The sequence below is a fragment of the Amphibalanus amphitrite genome, unplaced genomic scaffold, assembly GCF_019059575.1.
Source record: "Amphibalanus amphitrite isolate SeventyFive unplaced genomic scaffold, NRLGWU_Aamphi_draft 000201F_arrow, whole genome shotgun sequence".
NCBI lineage: Eukaryota > Metazoa > Arthropoda > Thecostraca > Balanomorpha > Balanidae > Amphibalanus > Amphibalanus amphitrite.
Window position 1 is genome coordinate 423,605 of NW_024881696.1, and position 21,669 is coordinate 445,273.

At 44.3% G+C, this 21,669-nt stretch overlaps 3 protein-coding genes across 3 annotated transcripts in view; 2 read left to right on the plus strand and 1 right to left on the minus strand.

Annotated features, from left to right (window-relative positions):
* Positions 1-21,669, minus strand: part of LOC122384890 (solute carrier family 13 member 2-like) — a 69,303-nt gene that overhangs the window by 47,506 nt on the left and 128 nt on the right. The gene's annotated exons all lie outside the window — the stretch shown is intronic.
* Positions 3,872-4,745, plus strand: LOC122384876 (cuticle protein 19.8-like). The gene is made up of 2 exons (XM_043372674.1): positions 3,872-3,953; positions 4,296-4,745. The coding sequence occupies exons 1-2, from the start codon at positions 3,948-3,950 to the stop codon at positions 4,638-4,640; spliced, it is 351 nt and encodes a 116-aa protein (XP_043228609.1). The 5' UTR covers positions 3,872-3,947; the 3' UTR covers positions 4,641-4,745.
* On the plus strand, positions 10,282-11,291 carry LOC122384875 (cuticle protein 19.8-like). Its single transcript, XM_043372673.1, has 2 exons — positions 10,282-10,477; positions 10,875-11,291. The coding sequence occupies exons 1-2, from the start codon at positions 10,472-10,474 to the stop codon at positions 11,217-11,219; spliced, it is 351 nt and encodes a 116-aa protein (XP_043228608.1). The 5' UTR covers positions 10,282-10,471; the 3' UTR covers positions 11,220-11,291.

Sequence of the window (21,669 nt, forward strand, 5' to 3'; positions counted from 1 at the left end):
AAGGTGTAGAATTGACAGGGCTACAAAAATGCTATCTCGGATTTGTGAAATTTTTGAGTTTTGACCCCAAAAATCAAAAAAGCATTTTTTTGGATATATTAGCCAAAAAATCCAAAACGTTTTTTGAGTTTCGAAAAAACGGAATATATGTGATAGTACCTACTGTCTTCTATCTATATACCAAATTTCAGATCGATACCTCGTTTTTTGCCCAAGCTATAGCAAAAAAAAAACTTCAAAAATGATGACGTCAAATTTTCAAACTCAATTTTTGGCACTTCTAGACCTCGTAGAGCAAAACAAAGACCGCCATTAGACTCCCCGTGACGAGCTGCATCGAATGGATACCCATTTTATGCAAAAATATCAACTTTGAAATTTGACCTAATTGACCTGACCTTGACCTGACCTTCACCAAAACGTGACCTAGGCTGGCTCCAAAGGCTGCCTAACCCACATAATCGCATTTGTCATGTAAAATGGACCATAAAACATGTATCACACGACACTTTCATATTGTGACCCCCGGTGACCTGACCTCGCTGTGACCTGACCTGGTATCAGTGACCTCAGATAGCAAAGTATGTGTTTGACGAACAATGTACCATCGATGGTTTTCAATAAATTACCAATTTACTCGATTTCACAACACATTTCTTGAAATGCCTGTGAACGGTGAAAATCTGACCTTTGACCTGACCTGTGACGTCATCGGCTTGACCTAGGTCAATGAAATTTGGTCACAAGGTAGTTTCCGGGTGGGGCTATCGAACACCGTTTGAATTTTGAAAATCGGCCGGTAACTTTCCGAGATCTTAGGTGGGGGGCCGAAACGCCCCCCCCCCCCCCCCTACGGGTGGTAGGGTCCGCCGGTAGCCCTACGGGGCGCGGGTTAAGTCAGGTGAAAGGTCAGGCCGCCAAAGGTCAAATTTTGCCAATGTCAACATTTTTTCTTCAAAAAAGCGGCGTACAACTCGGAAACCAATAGAGCTACCCAGCCGATAACTCAAGAACCAATAGACGCAGCAAAACGCACGAGGAGGCAAACGAAAGAACGCGACGAGACACTTCCGATGAGTACCTGAAAGTTGAATTTCAAGGCCACAGATCGGGTCAAGGTCAGGTCAAACACATGAAATTGGGCTTTCAGTAGCATGGGTCCAAAACACCTCTGGTGACCTGACCTTTGACCTGACCGAAAAAGTGACCCAGGTAATTTCGCCATTATTCCTGACGCTTTTTCGAACGTTGCTTTCCCCGTATCGCTACATGGCCCCGGAGCCGAGTTAAGTAGGTATTGGCAGTCCAATGACGTTTACGGCATGTCTGTATGTCTATTCTGTGATTTTATACCTATGATTTTTTAAACATGTGTCGTTTTTTGTCGAAATCTCAAATCATGACGTCACTAAAACCTCGATATTTCAAAATATTTTTAACTGATTTTTGGAAACTTTGTCACAATAAACATCTATCAATTCCCTGCATGTAGTATGTACCTACCTACACAAAATTTGGCACAAAAAACATCGTGCCTATGCTAAAATTCTGCAACAGCAATATTCCAAGTGGTCGTGCTTACAAACGGTTGCTTATTGACTCTCAGTTGCTCCCGGGTCATGCGCAGCGCCTCGCCGACTGAGCGTAGCCAGGCGACAAGCCAGCCCGGCACCGCAAGAACGGCGCTGCCTCCCCCCCCCCCCCCCTCCCTCCTCCTGACCCCGTCCCCCGACCGCCGCGGCATTCCTCAGGCCACAATAGTGACTCCCCTCCCTCAGCTGACCCGTCCTCAGGTGCGGTGTACACTGGACAAATACCTCTGCCGGGGCTAACGGGGTCCATGTTTGAACAAGGGATTAAGGGAAGCCTTCAAACATCTCAGACGCAGTTTTCGCCGAAACTACCAGCTAGCGCCATCCACCGGTGAACGGCGGTACTAAACTTCATTCGCTAGTTCCCGAAACGACACACCATGCTGATGTGTGCCGTGATCCTGAAGACCGATGTGTCGCCGCCCCCAAAGCAGCAGGCGGCGATGACCGGCTGCGTTTAGGAGTGCACGGGGAGGGACATGAGGCAGCACTCTAGGGACTTTCTGTCTCTTTTTGTGTTTGTGTTTCTGCCGGGTAGTTTTGCAAAGAAATGGCGTTAACGCTTTTTCATGCGTGTAGGCCAAGTTCATGTCTGGAAGGGCATGAGCGTCGTGCTGTGTTCATCACCCTTGTTCATATGATCAATGATGTAATAGTCGTGGTTTATCTGCATGCTATGCATTGTTTTAATAAACCTTATGTTTTAATGTTATGACTCTCATCTCATGGGTGAGGCTGACCGCCAGGGGATGAGTCGACAGAGTGGAAAAACCGGCGGCAGAGCGATCTAATAGGTGTGTTCACTTGACCATCATGTTATGAGTTACATTTAACTCGCGTATCAATCGTTGCATGGCATGAGTTACTAGCAATGCTTGAATTCGTCACAAACGGTAAACTCATGTGGTATGAGTGAGGGAACGAGAGTTAACCCGCAACTCATTGGTGATGTGACCGCTACAGGGCTAGTAACATTTACTAGCGCCTCATGTAGTCAAACGTGTGGTGTCTTCATTAACGGTGTAATATGAGTAAGCCTATACTCGCATATCATGAGTAATCAAAATGAGTTACCAAGAGTACATGAGTTTTTCACAATCGGTTAACTCATAATACACGAGTGAAGAGACATGAGTTAACGCACAATTGAGAGGTGGAATGACCGGTGCAGGCCTAGTTACATTACCGGCGCCTCGAGCAGTCAAATAGGTTGTTTAAAATTACCGCCGGTTCATGAGTTTACTCATCACCCATGGGTAATTTTGTTTTCAGTGTACCAACTGAGCTGTTTCTACTTCGATATATTGAGCCTGACTCTGCAGAATAGCCACACTTGTGTGGAACGGATACAATTGGGCCGTGAATTAAATAAATGTATGACTAAATAAAGCGGCGGTACATGTTTGGGCTAGATCACTGAACAGTTTAAAACAAAAGTATCGTATGGTGTGCATATGATCTGTAGGCTTTTTGTCAGCGTGCGACTGTTAAATAGGCCGTACAACTAGCCGCCTTTGTTTTAATATCACGGACGGCACGTATGCCACCCACATGCTGCACACTTGTTTTTATTTGTCCCAATCGTTCTGGAAGTTCTCAAACTCCCTGACCGGTCAGTGAGTTTGCAAACTCCCTAGTGAATTTGCAAACTCACTGATGGGTCAGGGAGTTTGCAAACTCATAGGGAGTTTGCAAACTCACGGATTTCTCAAACTCCCTGTAACATATAGACAATATAGATCGGCTACATTCTACAGAATATCGTATTGAGCAGAATTGTCGCTTCCGCGCGTTCATTTGATTTGTTTTGCTATTCTGATTCAGCCGTTTATGTAGGAGATCTCGAGAGGGTATGGAAATCCAAGATCCCGTGCGGTGCACCGGTACAGCTAAGTTTAAAACGCTAATAAAATCCCATTTCCCTCATTATTTAGGGAAATAATGAAGAATCTCAAAACAAACTTTATTCTATGTCGACTAGAGTCTACATACCCGCACTTGCGGTATGAAATGTTATGAGTTCAACATCTACCGTAAAAAGGTACATGCGTAAAATGCTCATCGCACGTGCAGTTCATGGTACTCGGCGGCGTTATTTGAGAAGGCTGAAGCCTCATTGCAGCAGTAATTTCAATGGACACTTCCTGGGGCAAGGCCGATGTCTGGGTTTTACTGCCGCCTGCCGGGCACCACCCAGTGGTGATTGGGCTGGGTCAATGCCTGTGTGTCCAGTCAGTACCGTGAGAGTCTAGCGGAGTCCGGAGGTATATAAGTCGTGTGTGCCCTGCTGTCGAAACCAGTCTCCCACAGCGGATACAGCAGTAAAAAGCTTACCAAACAACCTCAGCCAGAAACATGAAGGTGAGAGTAGAGCTGTTTCGACGTTAAATTCATGTTCAAAAAAAAATATCAAAAACTTTGCATTGCATCCTACACTTTGATGAATTACATAGGAAATAATGCTAGTTACCTCTGAATTTTTCATTCACATATATTTCAATTCGCTATTAGTTTGAACTCATATCTAAAAAGTTTTGATGTGACGCATGGATACACTCTTAAGCCGGCAGTTGTTTGACTAATGACTCTGCTATAACAGCAATCTAAGTACTTCTTGCATTTCAAACTGACACTCTTAGTTCCCATGCGATGTAACAGCAGCGAAACTTTTGTAACCTAACCGTCCTTGTTTTCATTTCCCAGGTCCTGCTCATCTCTGCTCTGGTGGCGGTCGCCCTGGCGGCTCCCCAGAAGTACGCCCAGCAGCAGTACTCAGATGCTCCGGCCAAGTACGCCTACGACTACAAGGTGCAGGACTCCAACTACGCCGTCGACTTTGGACAGAGCGAGTCGCGCGATGGAGCCAACACGCAGGGCAGCTACTACGTGGCGCTGCCGGACGGCCGCGTGCAGCGCGTCACCTACAGCGTCAGCGGCGACGGCGGCTACGTGGCCGAGGTGACGTACGAGGGTGAGGCGCGCTACCCGGCGGCGTCTGCCAGCCAGCCGGCATACCGTCCGGCCGGCAAGCAGCAGCCGTACAACTAGACGGCCGCCGGCGCCGCCTGCCGCCGACCGGGCTGCTCTCCCTCTCTCCTTTGGAGAGGGACAGACGCGCCGCGTCGGCCCATTGTCAGATGTCCCGTGTTTTTTTTGTAATTGATGATGTGAAACCCAGTCAATGTATTTATTTTGTCTTCGCCAATACATGTTCAAAACGCCTACGTTTACCGATTTGTCGATCTGAGAATCCAGTGTATCTAAATACTATAAAGCATAAATTTCTGTCTTCTGGGGCAAATTTAGAGCTGCTTGATGGCCAGCTGCTTTGGGTCCAGCTTTCTGCGTTGAATGAAGCACAATGACACTCGAATTGAACGTCATTTAGGTATTTCACACCTGACTCAGTTTTCCGTTTACAAACAAATGGTGGGGAATTCCAAGTGCTCATAAGAAAAAACGGATTTCATAACCATAGATTCAAAATATATTTTGGACATGTACAGGTACAGGGATTGAAAACTGTGACTCTGCAAAACTGGTCCGCTGGGTTAAATACCACTGGGTTAAATAGGGCAAAGCCCCGGATCAACTTGGGAATTTCTCCATTATTCTGCTCTCATCAGCAAACATCGCCAGGGCGTCGAAGGAGGTGTGGGGGGGGGGGCGTCGATGACCACATCGATGACCTACTCTCATCGTCGATGCAAAGTGTACGACAGAATTAAAATGGAAACAAAATTTTCCTTCGAATAAAAAGCTTATGATATTTTTTTCTAGAACAGCTAAGCTACTAAGTTAAGCCCACTTTTGAATGTTTCGAACGTCGTAATCACTTTTTTTGTGACAATGCATATGCTTAAAATAAAACCTCAAATCTGCTAGCCTTACCACCGACAGCAGCCATTCCCATTCTACGAATATCGTCATTCATTTCACCTTTGGCCAAGTGACCAGAAACTGGCAAATGGCAGCTAATCTGCGGAGATTCTGGTGGCGTTAACGATTTGCCTGAAGGTAGACTGTGCCGCAATGTCACCGCTGGCGATTACAAACAGTCAGATCGTCACCACGCTCAGTAACAACTCGGCATTTCTAGTAGGGGAGAGTAGTGAGAAGTGGGAAGAAGGAGAAGTGGGACATCTACAATACCTGGCCGCATGGGTATCGTTTTGTACATATATTATATATAGGCCTGGTAGAGCCCCAGCCTTACCCAGGGGTGTAATTTTAAATATCTTTGCGGGGGAAGATGCACCCACAATTCTGAATTATGCCTCCACAATGATGAAAATGCACCCACAAGTCTTTTACAAACGTCCTTTCGGGAGCACGGCGCCATTCGCATGCTCTAACGGCGTCCTCCTGACCGTCTTGCGTTCCAGGATAATATAGTATCGTTTTTAATCACTCGGCACCTTTCTGGGAGAATGGCGCCCTTTTGACAGCATCGCGCCATTCGCATGACCTAGCGACGCCCACCCCTCCTGACCTTCTCGCGACCTTATGTCTCTGTTCACCGTGCATCCCTCGACTGTTCGGCGCCCTTCTGGCCTCTCAGCGCCCCTGGACCACAAAGCGTTTTCAATCACTCGGCATAGCAATAAGCTATTCTTGTTGGCGTCATTCGAGAGGCCAGTCTTTTGCCTTTCAAACATACCAGGCGCATTTGATGAATTCGCATACCGTTAAGCGCACAAACTAGAAATATCAAAGAAGTGACTTTTTCGGCGTTGCCCCGGACTGCGGGAAAGCCGAAAATGGGAGAAATGATCTACGGAGAATGCCGAAATTGATGTTTTGCCATTTTATCTCAAACTTTATCCAGAATTCATCAAAGCTGACATGGGTTTTAAGAGCTTGAGGACGCTTGGTGCACACTGGAAGTTATAATTGTGTGATATAATAAGAAAAGGCCAGGTAAATCATTCCTTAGAGGTAACAGGCCGTTGTGTCGGTTGAAAGTGTAATTTGTGTGACTAAAAATACGCGTTGCTATTCTACAGCAGTAAAGTCCACGTGGAGTGCTTTAACGTGCGTAATTGCACGTTTTCGGCATTACCCCAGCCAGCCATACTTTTATTTGCAGGCCCATAACTTTTCAACGTGCTGTATAAATTTCAAATAGGCAGCACACTTATGCAAAGACATGCTGAAGATTACTTGACCGAATTGGCCAGACAAACGGTAGCATAATGAGTCAGAAATGCAGCTTCAAAGGCGCATGTAGTACAAGGGAAACGTACCTTGAAAACGCTCTTGGCGCCCTCACAGCCGAAGTATTCCGAATGACGACTCGTAACAAACATGCGATAATTGTAGTCACTTAAGCTTCAGAACATCACTGACATGTGGCATCCATGTCGTACGGTTTTCGAAATATCTTGAATTTCGGCTTTGCCCCAACTCCGGCATTGCCCCAACTTCCCCTAGCATCTGCAAAATATCGCATCTTTGATCCTTAACACGGCAAGCACATGTAGCTAAATGTGAGGTGTCTTGGTCTCCATTTCCTGACTGTTTTGTTAAGTCACGGTTCGGATAATTTGGTATCGATAAAGGTAAGTAGGGGAGACCCGGGAGGTATGAGCCCCCTGGAGGTATGGGCCATTGCAGTTTTGAAGAAGTGATGCGTATTTTTACACATTTGACCGCGTAAACTGGTAGCAGCAATTCCGTTATACAACCCACGTGATTTCCAAAATTTTCCTCAGTCTTCTTTGGCAATGAGCGGTGAAAAAGCGTTTTTGCTCTCTTCGAGTAAAATACGGTACATACAGAAAATTCGTGATTAATTTGAACCAGACTCGTTTTATGACGTCAGGCCATCGGTAATATAAAGTTTAAAGCATACAAATTAAGACTGGATAGAAAAATTGAAGCTTTCTTGCAAGATTATGAGCTGAGACGCTACGCACATTCTGGCGTCCTAACCGGGAGGTTCGGGCCACCCACCCCCGATGATCCTAAATCAATAAAATGATGCTTTCATTGAATATCCTCTTTAATAAGTTTTATTTTTGTCGCGCAAGGTCGAAAACTACAAATTTCATTCGAACAGAAAAATGTTATCTATCTTATTTCATGGAGCATGATTGAGTTTACCAAAATACGTATGTGCCCACGTGACCCCCATGAAGTAAGCTGTTGGCCGCTTATGCGGTTCCTGGGCTCTAAGAGAGATCAAGGTAGATACCAGCTACGAGTATTGTTCTCATTATCGAGAAAAGAATATGAAACATGGCACCGGCCCATACCTCCCGGGCCATGGCCCACACCTACCGGTGTATTTTGATGGATCGGAAAAGCGCATGATTTATTGAAAGTTATCTCGAGATAAAATAGTTGATCCCAGATGCCTAATATCAGGCACACTTTGCAGGCGAAAGGCAATTTCACGTACACAGAGTGAAAAGCCGGTTCTAGCCACTTCCCACTGGAAGAAAATTGCCTTGTCACAAAACCGGCCCATACCTCCCGGGTCTCCCCTACATACATACTATAAGAATTTCATTAGTTCTCAAGGAGGATCTCAAGGATCTCGCTAGTCATCTTATCTAATCTTTCACTCAGCGTGCGCCCTCAAAGCAGTTGTTTGGCCCTCTCAGCACAGCTGCAGCCTTTTTGGTCGGAGTAGGTCTATTTCCGAGTGGCGTGTGCTCCTCTGACACATGACAATACTGAACACTGAACAGTGAACACTATAGAGTTCACTGATCAGTATAGGCAATACGAGTAGTTCTGTGCGTCGGGTTCGGTAATACCTGGAATTCCCCCAAAAATATTTATTCATTTTATTTTGTCATGTCATTGACCAAAAGGAAAAATAAGTTGCCTAAATTCGATGAGAAAGACAGATATGGGCACCCTACCCTGGTACCTAAGCCCTATCATAATGGCCGTTCACCATCTTTGGGCCCTACCAATCATTTTCTGAAAACGACCCACCTCCCTGGCCGACCGGTTAGAGAATCCCAAATGAGCACCAAGTATCTACACATAATGTTCCAGTCGAAATCATTTCTTGTAAAAGAGAGGGAAATGCAAAGAGAGGTTGCAGTAAGTGTCAGTTCAGAGGAATAAAGCCAATGGTAAGGTTAACCCGCGCCCCGCTGGGCTATTCAGCCATACGCGCCCTGCTGGGGGGGGCAGATTCTGCCCCCCCCTGTCTAACTTCCGAACCGATGGTCGTAGAAAGACGGGGAAAACGGCAATCGAAAGCTCTCAACAAGGCGGATCTTAAGAGCCCAAAATTTTTTGCTTAAGTAGGTCAGAGGTCAGGTCAAGGTCAGGTCAAGGGTACAAAATGCAAGTTTCTACAGTATCGGCCTTGCACCGTAGTTGCCGAAGAATGGACTGAGACTGATTGCCCAAAACGTGTTCTCAGACTACCAAGACAATATTCGTTGCATACAATGTCATTCAAAGGTCAAGGTAAAGGTCAGGTCAGGTCAGGTCAGGTCACCAAAACAAAATATAGAAAAGGGCATGTGCGACACATGTTTTATGGTTCATTTTACTCATAGAATTCAATAGGCACACTCAATAAGTGATATGGACCACCTCTGGATGAATTTCAGGTCGAGGTCAGGTCAAGGTCAGGTCAAGCGAGGTCAAATTTTGAAGTTGGTTGTTAAGGCCCAAAAAGGTGTATCTGATGCAGTTTTTCACGGCGAATCGAATGGTGCTATTTTTGTTTCCGTACGAGGTCTAGAACTTCCAAAAAATCATTTTTCAAAAATTTTGTGTGTCGTGACGTCATAAAATTTTGAATAACTCCCACATTTTTGAACCGATTCTTCTGAAAATTGGTATGTAGATGCACATTGACCACTTCTCTGACATTTATTCCGGTTTTTTCGATACACTCAAAATTTTGGATTTTATAACTATTTTCCCAAAAAAATCAGTTTTTTGAAAAATTTTGGGCCAAAATCCAAAATTTTCAAAAAACCGAGATAGCCATTTGATAGACAACGTGGAATCACGTATAACCTTTTTTGTTACGTCTTGATTCCTTTAAAAATGAAGATGTTAGCGGCGTTTGAAATTTTGCCGTTTTTGAGGCGAAAATGGCGAACATGACGTCACTAAAACGTCAATTTCTCAAAAATTTTCCGACAGATTTCGTTCAAATTTTCAGGGAACGTGTCAAATTGATGTATGATAAGGTACTGAAAAATTGACGTCGCTGGCGTAACGCGTTTAGAAGTTATTGGCGAAAAACGGGAGGGGGGGGCAGATTCTGCCCCCCACCCCCAGCGGGGCGCGGGTTAAAGCTCACCAAGACATTAACATTCAATATGGGTATGTCAGTCAATCATGAAGGATACTTCGGAATTTGCGTTTATAGCACCCTTACATTTTTACATACATATATATAGGTATATTACATATAATTACGACTTTTAAAGTTAAAAAAAAATTATGGGGGCGGGGTCCGAACCGATATGGGGAATTCACCATTGGACGGTGGCACAATGAAAGACTTTGCTTGCTTCTGTAACCAATTCAAGTCATAATTAACAGCTTTCGGGAGGAATTAAGAGATAACCTTCCAGGCATGTAAAAATCGAGCAATCCCATGGGAGTTGTATGCCTATTATTTTTTTCCCCTGGCTGAGGCAGCAATACAAGGCTTTAAATGGACACATACCGATCACCCATAATAACAGTCACATCGATGCAAATTTCCTGAGGCAAGGTTAACATATGTTGGGGTTGCTGCCGGCGATCGGGTTGGGTCACTGCCTGAATGTCCAACCAGTACCGTGAGAGTCTGCCGGGGGTATAAAGGCCGCGTGTGCCTTACTGTCGACACCAGTCTCTCATAGCGGATCCAGCAGCCAACAGCTCACCAAACCACCTCAACTAGAAACATGAAGGTGAGAGTAAAACTGTTTTGACATTATACTAGCCGACACGGCGCGTCTGTCCCTCTCCCGTTTAGAGAGCAGCCTGTTTGACATTATACGACTTTGACATTATACTGGTACATATTCATGCATTTCATACAGGGATTAGCAATGCATCATACAGTTTGGTTTATAAGAGCTAATAACAAAATTTTCATTTTTTTCGTTGACATAAGCATCGTTTCGTAGTTCATTGTCTTAAAAAAATCTGAGCTCAAGCATAAATACGCTTCAGCCGGCAGTTGCTAGACTAATAACTTTGCCCTAAGAGCAATGTAGGTATTTCATTTTCCTCACACATTTTCCCATCCCACGTTACGGCAGCGGATGGCCTAACCAGTAACCACCCCGTCTTCATTTCCTGCAGGTCCTGCTCATCTCTGCTCTGGTGGCGGTCGCCCTGGCGGCTCCCCAGAAGTACGCCCAGCAGCAGTACTCAGACGCTCCGGCCAAGTACGCCTACGACTACAAGGTGCAGGACTCCAACTACGCCGTCGACTTTGGACAGAGCGAGTCGCGCGATGGAGCCAACACGCAGGGCAGCTACTACGTGGCGCTGCCGGACGGCCGCGTGCAGCGCGTCACCTACAGCGTCAGCGGCGACGGCGGCTACGTGGCCGAGGTGACGTACGAGGGTGAGGCGCGCTACCCGGCGGCGTCCGTCAGCCAGCCGGCATACCGTCCGGCCGGCAAGCAGCAGCCGTACAACTAGACGGCCGCCGGCGCCGCCTGCCGCCAACCGGGCTGCTCTCCCTCTCTAAACGGGAGAGGGACAGACGCGCCGTGTCGGCCCTCAGCTGAGCTGTTCAATGCTGTACCTGACTATTTGTGCATGTGGAGATTTCCTTCTTCGTCGATTTTATATTTATTGTCGATTATATAGTTCGTTTCAATAAAAGTTAAAATTAAATAACCTGTTTTTCCAATTCATTTGTTGAGGAAACAGTGCGCTGAAGCTGGCTTACCTATAGACGTAAGCGTTAATGTTAATTGAAAACAGATATCAGCATCTTTAGAAGATCTACCCGCGAAATAAGTGTTCGCAACTCTTGCGAAAATTGCAATGCAAAGCATCGGTTCTAGCAACCTGATTACCCGCGCCCTGCTGAGGGCGGGGGGCTGTTTGAACACCAACCCTCCGGTTTTGGCACATGTTATCATCATACATCTTTACATCTTTTTACACATGCTGTGTAAATTTAAGACCAGGGTCACTCAAGGTCAGGTCAGTCACGTCAAGTGACCCCACCACATAAGAAGTTTCAATGCCCGCAATAGCTACACTGAATGACTGATCACTTTGAAACTTTCAGCAATTATAATAACAAGAGCGAATGTATGTACAAATTACAAAATGTATCCCTCGGAACTACGATATCGGTGACCTAATGTCAGGTCAATTTTGCGACCTCTCCATTATAGGTCGAACACCAAATTACAAGCAAAAATGACACACTTAGCCGGAACATGGCATCCGTGACCCCTCGTTATGTTCCTGAGGTCATCTATGTAGGTTACGAACGGCATCTAACAGTTTTTCGCTCATAACTTTTGCTAAACGCATGCTAAAGCAATGAAAACGTCTAAGATGTGTTAGGCTCGACGATACGAATCGAGTGATATGCAACATGCCCTTTTCCGGTCAGGTCATGACCTTGAACTGAGGTCAAATTTTTAAGTTGACCTTTCAAGGTCAAATACAGGGTGTCCAGAAAAAACGGATACTATTATTTTTTGCTATAATTCCGAAAATAAACACCTTACATTTTAAAATGGCACATGCTTGTATTCGCAAAAATATGGCAAAACAGACAGCAGGTGCCTTATGGCATGTAAACTATTTGGTTAGTCGCGGCAGCTCCTCAAAGCAGATACTCAATGTGAGCGGCCTTCCGGCGGATCAGCTCCAGCACTAGCACAGTCTGCAGGTGACTGATGGTCATGTTGACCATCTCGGAGGGCAGGCAATTAACTTTCCAACGACGCATTACAGTGCTCATGAGTTTTGCCAAATCTTGCACTATATAAAGCACATGAAGTTGGAACAAAATCGGCACGCATGCGTTAATGAATGCGACTTAATTTCCATAGTATCTTTTTTTCTGGACACCCTGTACCTACTAGTAATAGTTCATTCGATGAGTCTTGACGAGTGAAACACGATGCTGCTAAAAGAAGGCTCGTGCAAGTTTTGATTCAAAAGTTATTGCAGAAAACCCGTTTCCGAAAAAAAGTATATTTTGTCAGTTATTGTCCTCAGCAGGCTAAACCGTTGACCTTAGGCCAAATCTGAGAGAATTGCCCAGAAAGAGCGTTAAAACAGCTATCATGGCATGCTTGGCATGTTTGCTATGGCATGCTTGCGCGAGTCTTCACGCCGAAGCATTGCCAAGGCGGTAACAGGGAATGGCAAGGCCATCCCAGGGTGGAATGACTTTGTCAAAGAAGCCCTCAACAGAGAAAAAACCACCCCCAAAAATAGGGTACTACAGAGTACCGATTCTGCACTACTATTTCGGGTATGTTTACCTTAAAAATGCAGGTAATCCCATCCCAGTCGTGTCTTGCTACCACCATAATCAAGGTACCCGAATTCCATTACATCTTTTTCCTACTCTTGATTTTCCGTTCATTCGAAGACGCTTTTCAGGGTACACCGCTATTTGAGGTAACGCTACGCAATTATTACGGGTAGTAATACACTACTTTCGGGTTTTTGTACCATGCCCCAGGTTCATTTACCTCGTATTTTGGGGTAGTGTAACCTATTATGAGCGCATAAATATGGTTCGGATAACCCAATGTGGTGTAAATGTACGCCAATCGCTCTGCAGAGTGCCAAATCTGTACCATTTTTGCGGGTACCACGGTTCTGAGGGTTTCGTAACCAGGTGCTCGTATCCAGTGTCATCAGGTACTTGTACACCACGCGTCGGTTCTGCTACAGGACTTGGTCCCGTGATCCGAGAGCTGCCTCTAGATCATTTCATACATCTTCTGCAACACAATATATACGCGATCATTAGCGAAAGAGCTATCGAATGCGCTTTTCTGCGGCGCTGTAGCTTTATTGGCTCTCGAGTAATTCGTTGGGTGTTTCGAAAATTGTTGAAATAGGCAAAATTTGACCATTGATGACCTCTGGTGACCTGAACTTTGACCTGACGTAAAAAATGACTAAAGTATTTCCGTCATACACTTACCTCAGACGCGTAGTTGGAAATTGTTCGACTTTCTGTCTTCTCTTAGCGCTTCCAGCAGACGGTGGTTTATCGACACGTGGCCCGGCGGTCGGCACGTTAGTACTCGCCAACGTCTATTGTCAAGGCTTTGTAATGAATTAAAGCTGCAAAACCACCACAACTCAGCGGAACTATATGGAAAGTGCTATCACTCACAAAATAAAACGCGTGAAACACGAATATCACTCGCCGTCCGGCTCCCAACGTCATACACCAACACACACCCATCACGCCGGCAATCGCGATTCAAACTGAAAGCGTGCGAGCCAAAACATGGCAAAACGCGGAACGATGATTGGTGGAGAGCAACAGCCTTCTGCGCATGCGCGACTTGGGTGGCTGCTCCCTCACACACAGAAATATTGAGCGATGTCAGGTTCAATATACTCGTAAATAGTTCAAGTAGCTTCAAAGTTCTGCTTCACTTAGCAAAATATCTTAAGTTTAAGTATTTTCGTGATAAATAAGCAAGGTATCCGTCGCACAACGCCATAATAAGTAAACGCATCAAGAATAAGTTTGTTTTTATACGACGTTTATTGGTTAACTAACAAACATCGGCACTTTTATTACACCACACAAGCATCTTTACGCAAAACAGGATAATGTAACAGCATAACAGATGTTCAAATACCTAACTGATATGTTTCCATGCAAAGCAAGTGTATCCATGCGCGAATGAGTGTTGTGTCGCACTGGTAATTGCGGTACACATCCAGAGCACCGTTCGTTTACGTCAACCAGTGTAAATTTAGCGAAATTTTGAGCTATATGCTGACGGCGGCGGCGCCATTTTCGCAATCTGTCAGTTGTGCGCCGGGGACCGCGGGGGCCGGCGGGGGAGTGTTGTGGCTGCAGTGCTGCGAGTGGGTTTGCCCATTCTTGTGCGATCAGTGAGATAAAACAGTGCTGTGGTGTTTATCTAGTTCGATAATAAGCTGAGTAATGAGTGACTAAGTGAATAATAAGTGAAATACTGCATTGTGGTCATTGTCCCATAACTGCAATCAAGACCGAGTCTGAAATCTGAAGCGGAGCGACATTGGAGGAGCTGCTGGAAATTATCCAGCTTTGTCGGAGTGCTAAGGTGGGCTTGTAATTTTTCAACTGAACTGCTGTCGTGTTATGAAAATAATGGATGCACTCTCATGCTTTTCTAGGGTTAATTAGGTATAGGTAGGGGAAGCCGGGGGAAGCCCGGCATAGTAAGCTCTTTTTCATTTTTATTACATACCATACGTGCTGTATAAAATGTTGATATCCTGCTAGCTAACTAAGTTCATTGGCCGTGTTTTCCCAAAAATTCGGTTTCGTGGAATAAGTATAAGGTTGAGAAAATCGAGTTTTAAAAAAGTGTTGATTTTTCTGGGGTAAGCCCGGCATAGGGGTAACGCCGGCCACCTCCCCAGCGCTTTACAACGAGTTGATGAAACCATTACGTGTTTTCCAAATATTAACGGAAAGTGAAATATTAAGGTACTGATTAGCTCTGGACATCTTAGAGTTTATGTCACTACTGGTATTTTAGCTAGCGTCTACTACATATACAGTACAGGTCGATGAAAATCGTGATGCAAAATTGACAAAAAATGTGTATTTCAAAAATTCCTTAAAATTTCTTTTTCTTTTTACCTTAATGCATCATATTGCATATCATTCGACTCGGCTGATGAAGAAGAACACAACGACACCATTTTTGAAGCTCTAGCTTCATGGTCTGTCGCGTTATCTGCAAAAACGTAGTTTGACCCTAGTTGACCTTAAGTGACATGAATGGCTTTGTCTATGATAACATGTTTATTTCGAAATTTATCTTTGATCTAGGTGTAAACCAAACCTGCTCAGTACCTATTATCTCATGGAAAACAGTGGTTTAGTGGCATTGCTCTCGGTTGGGGGTAAGCTTGGCCACTCGCCCGGGGTTACCCCAATGTGCTAATTTTTATTTTAGAACAGCGATATTCGAAAAAATGTCATACTTAAGCCAGCCTGCCTCGTCACCCCTCACTACAAACACTTAAACGGTCCTTACATAACATTTGTATAAATATTAGTACTGTATGGTATAACATTAACAGTGCAAGATATCTCACTTTTTAGCTAAAAACCCTTAAAATATCATTTTTGCGCTATAACTTTAACAATATGCAATTTTTGTCAGCCTTTACTTTTTTGCTGGCGTTACCTTCGCTGCTACGCTGAAAGGACAAACAGTTGAGCATTTTATTGTGAATAATTTAGCCGGAAACGGGGTGGCCGGGCTTCCCCCGCGCCCGGGCTTCCCCCGGCTTCCCCTATGCAAATATTTTGCCATATAGGCAACAGAGAGCCGATGGCTAATTAAATGAACGATGTTGCCGAAGCGTCATTATTCTTTTCCTCAGGTTAATAGATCTCTAAAAAGTTAATTGTTTTCAAAACGGGCTTCGCTGAGGAAAACTAAATACTATAACCAAATATTTCGGCTTTATTGATCAGCCTTGTTCACTGGTTTTTGATCACAAAGGTTGGCATGGGCAACCTATATTTCAAACTATATTTCATTCAAATATTATCATCGGCATCGAAGCCGATGATAATATTTAGTTTTCCTCAGCGAAGCCCGTTTTGAAAACAATTAACTTTTTAGAGATAAATGAACGATAATTTTGGCACAGTGAAGTAGTGCGTACAGATGACATATTTTTTATTTATTAATTACGGGCAGTTGACGGGAGACGGACGGTGGCTGCGACCTGTAGCGGCGCCCATGCGTTGTGAAATATCAGCTTATATACATGACAAGGTATATACGCTAATCTAACTTTTATTTCCGTCAGATGTGATGTAGATTCTTAACAATAAACGACAAACAAACAAACGTGTTTGCATCATGGGGTAGGCATTGAGCATCACAATGTTTCGTTGCATTTAGCTAGGCTCGCGGCTGGCGACAACGTCCCGCCGCGTGTCGCTTGCGTTACAAATTTTGCGGGCCCAACATTAGCTTTACCAGAAAAAATCGTTATAATAACCGTCATATTTGTGTAAATTTACCGTAATGAATTTGTGTACGATTACCACGCGAGTGTTCCTTTTGGTACTTTTTACCAAAAACACATATTTGTGCGTAAATATAACGCGAGATCCGAGGTAAAGTTACACTGAAAGCGGTTCTCCTACACAATAGTGAAACACTCCGAAGCTAGCAAAACACACATATAAGTGTTCTTATACCCAGAAAACAGAGTAATTTTACACACAAAAAATGTTCCTTTTGGTACTTTCAATTACACCGTTTTTCCGCTCAATATTTCTGTGTGTGCTGAGTTTCTGCAGCATCAGGTAAAAGTACTCACTAAAAGGTAAATGTACCTAAAAATCAGGAGTCAGAAAAACGCATTTTAGGTACTTCTATACCCAACGAGTTGATGCATGTTACAGGTACCTCTTTTTCAATGACAAGTGGTTAAAAAAACATGCTGGTAGAGTAGCCCTACACAACCGATTCTGATTTGTTAGGTAGATGTACCCCTCTTCTGGGTAGTGGTACCCCGAATTTGCAGGGTACTGTGAACTTTCGAGGTACATTTACTGTAATGTATGTAAAAGGAACCATATGGTGTTCAGTAACCCCAAATAAATGGTGTACCATTACTTCTGTTGGGGTTTTAATACCTGAGAAATTGGTGTACCGGTACTCCTCAAGTGTAAAACTACCCATAGAGGGGTAAATTTTTTTTCTGAGTGCACTCAGTTCTCGGGGACATATACTGTTTGTGGGCGTTGGTAGGTACACCAAGAGATGGCTACATCTATGATCAATTGAGACTGGCTAAAGCTCGATTCAAGTATTCATTGCGTTGGTGCCTTAGGAACGAAAAAGATCTATACGGGCTAAGTCGATGGCCGATAAGCTAGCCAGGTATCCACGAAATGTATCCTCTTTTTGGAATGATGTTAGAAAGCTCAACAGTTCGCCACCGCTAGCATCTACGGTTGGTGGCGTCACTGGTGCTTCTAATATTGGTGAAATGTGGAAGAACCATTTTGCTGAAATACTTAATTCAGTGACGGACCAAAGCTTAAGGCCTTCCGTACTGTCACAGCTTGATGCTGACCTTCCTGATATCCCACTTATTTCGGTTGCTGAAGTTTCCAGATCGATACGTGATCTGTCATCAGGTCGTAGCCCAGGGCACGACGACCTACAGACGGAGCATTTAAAGGGACCCTCCCACCTTTAAAAAAGTTTATGAATTGGCATGAAAGTGATGTCGCTCGGTTCAGAAAGAGCGAAAACGAATATCTACCAAATTTCACCAAAAAATATTCACCGGTTTTCAAGATATTAGACTTTTACTTTTGTTTACTTTTTGGGATCTCCGCTGTTCCTAGCGACTTTATTTAAAAGTGCGGCATTTGTTGCGCGCAACGCAGCATATACCACCGCGTGCTACAAAACGTTTTAGTCAAACATTTAACGGACGTTCGAAAGCCTGATGACGTCATCAGATTTAAGTGCCTATACCAATACATTGTGGCACTTATTTGCACAGATGTCAAAATCAAACTCAAATTTCTTTGCGATGAAGTAATTGCTGGAGAAACGGTTTTCACGGCACTGATTTTCAAAGAACGTCCATCAAGATGGCTATCTCAACTCAAATCTAATGTTAAGGTGGGACAGTCCCTTTAAAGTTCGCACCTCAATCATGTGTTGTTCACCTCTCGCTATGTTTCAGTATGATGGTAGGGTAGACCGGGGCAAGTCGCCCCGCCGAGGTAAAACGCCTCAACGATGTTTCTCGGAACTGGCAAGGTTCTGGGGAAACATCCGCTCTTCTATAAAACGAGCACTATATGATCATTATATGAGCAGACTGGAAAGAAATTGTGATAACTCTTTATGGAGATATAGCCAAAAATGTGTTTTTGGAGTGATTTTTATGTTTTGTTTTCAGATTATGCATCATGGCGTTCTTTTATGGTCCACATCAGGTTACCGACTTTTATGTATTTTGAACAACTATCGTCTAGCGCTTATAATGCCGGGTTGGTTCGTGTTAAATTATGTCTTGCTGGAGTGCAAGGCGTTGTTCTCTGACCGAAGTACGCGATGGGGTAAAACGCCCCAGTAGGTCGCGGGGCAAAAAGCCCCATGGGGCGTTTTACCTCATGTGTTGTTCGGACTACCCACTTCCTTATGTTCGGTAGCTGGCGAACAGTAAGTTTTTATGCATTTAAATGTACTTTTCTCAGGAATGTAATTGCAAAGGAAGTATTTTGTTAACATTTGCATTGCAATAATTTATTATTTGGCCTTATGAGGCAGGTGAAAAACCTGCTCATACAATAGTGTCATAGCTGAACACCTGACAGGATGGAAGGTGCTAACTTCAGTGCCGTGCCTCCCAAGGTCTAACGGACCTCTCATATAAGATTTAGTCGGCTAGCATGTTTAATCTTTAATCTAGAGTATGGGGCTTCTTGCCCCAGGCCGTGGGGCGTTTTGCCCTGGGGTTGGGGCAAAATGCCCCATTTGCAGTTGCTTCACAAATCACTTCCTAGCTGGGAGTCCGATCATAAATGAATGAATTTGAGGGGTGGAATTTAAAGTAAAATGTCCAAAGAACGCATTTGAGCACAAGTCTGGCCTTCCAGGTGATGTGGAACAAAAGTTACGTAGCAAAATAAATTATCTGGGGCGTCTTGCCCCAGGCTACCCTAAAGCACGGGCATCTGCCTCATGCCCTTACTAAAGTTGTATTGGTCCCAATCGTGAAGGATAAAACTGGTAATATCTCGGAGAAGGACAACTACAGACCAATTGCTTTGGCCAGTGTTAGCTCTAAACTTCTATGTAGAGACGTTGATCTTTGTGCGCTGCAAGGAGAACCTAAAAACAACTGACCATCAATTTGGCTTTAAGCCAGCTCATGGTACTGATATGGCAATATATGCAGTCAAAGAAATTTCAGATTATTACCTTAGAAACAATAGTGCCGTGTATGTTTGTTTTCTGGATGCATCAAAAGCTTTTGATAGAGTGAATCACTGGAAACTCTATGACAAACTTTTAAAGCGTGGAATTGATAAAAGCCTCGTTAAACTTCTAGTTGAATGGTACGGTACTCAGCTTTTTCATGTCAAATGGGGTGGTGTCACAACTGGCGGTTTTAATGTAAGTAATGGCGTGAGGCAGGGAGGTATACTTTCCCCCTTCATGTTCAATGTGTATATAGACTCTCTTTCTTCAGCACTGGATGAAACTGGCGTTGGCTGCCGTTATTTAGGCAGCATGAATCACATTGCTTATGCTGATGATGTCATCCTTCTTTCGCCATCTCACCATGGCTTGCAAGTGCTCTTGAATACTTGCGAACGATTTGCAGAGGAGTATGATATCAAGTACAACACAAAGAAAACTGTATGCTTGATTATGCGTCCAAAGGATTTGAAAAATCTTAAAACTCCTGAGCTGTCTCTTTGTGGCACAATATTAAGAGTTGTAAGTGAGTACAAATATCTTGGTTACTTCATGACTGACAATGTGCGTGATGATCTTGAGATTCAGCAGCAATATCGTATGCTGTGCTGTAGAACCAATTCGCTCATTCGCAAATTTGGCATGTGTACGTATGCTGTGAAAAAGTATTTATTCACGACCTACTGTGCTTCTGTGTACTGTGTTCACTTGTGGCGTGCTTATAGTGCTGCGGTTATAAGAAAATTCAAAGTGTGTCTTAACAATCCTGTCAGAATATTCTTTGGCTACTCCAGGTTCTGTAGCGCTTCGTCTATGCATGTGTGTGAAGGATTTGATAATTTTGACGTGATGTACCGAAAAGCAGCATGGGGTTTCATGCAGCGTTTAGATGCATCCACCAACGCGATCATCAATGTCCTGGTTGAGGCAGTGACATACGCCGGCGATCACCGCTAAGAGCGGCATGGAATGATGCTCTGGGAGTGCCATGAATCGTCATGTTATGTAGCATTGGACTAAGTGTCTGTAAATACAAAGTTCTCTCTCTCTCTCTCTCTCTCTCTCTCTCTCTCTCTCTCTCTCTCTCTCTCTCTCTCTCTCTCTCTCTCTCTCTCTCTCTCTCTCTCTCTCTCTCTCTCTCTCTCTCTCTCTCTCTCTCTCTCTCTCTCTCTCTCTCTCTCTCTCTCTCTCTCTCTCTCTCTCTCTCTCTCTCTCTCTCTCTCTCTCTCTCTCTCTCTCTCTCTCTCTCTCTCTCTCTCTCTCTCTCTCTCTCTCTCTCTCTCTCTCTCTCTCTCTCTCTCTCTCTCTCTCTCTCTCTCTCTCTCTCTCTCTCTCTCTCTCTCTCTCTCTCTCTCTCTCTCTCTCTCTCTCTCTCTCTCTCTCTCTCTCTCTCTCTCTCTCTCTCTCTCTCTCTCTCTCTCTCTCTCTCTCTCTCTCTCTCTCTCTCTCTCTCTCTCTCTCTCTCTCTATCGAGAGCGTTAAAAGAACTATCTAATGCGTTTTTCCGCGGCGCTGTAGCTCTATTGGTTCTTGTGCTGTGCGCCGCTTTGTGGAAAATTGTCGAAGCTTGACCAGGAAAGTGGCAAAATTTTACCTTCGGTGACCTCTGGTGACCTGATGTTTGACCTGTTCTAAAAGGTGAGCAAAGTAATTTCTTTGTTATCTTTTTACGCTCTTTCGAACGCCGCCTACGGCGTGTCGCTACAGGGTCCAGGAGCCAAGTTATGGAGGGAGTTATGAGGGTGTTAGTCAAACACCACTCCTCCCCATCCACTGTTGTGGATAGAAAGTAGCCCATGGCCCATGGGCGGTACCGGGCTAAGTTATAAATTTGCAAGCGAGACACGTACATTTTCAAACTGTCCTTCAATTTTTTTTTTTGCACGTGCTCGCCCCACCCATTCCTATATAATAGTGAACACCACGCTATCGCAATGGATCAATGATCTATA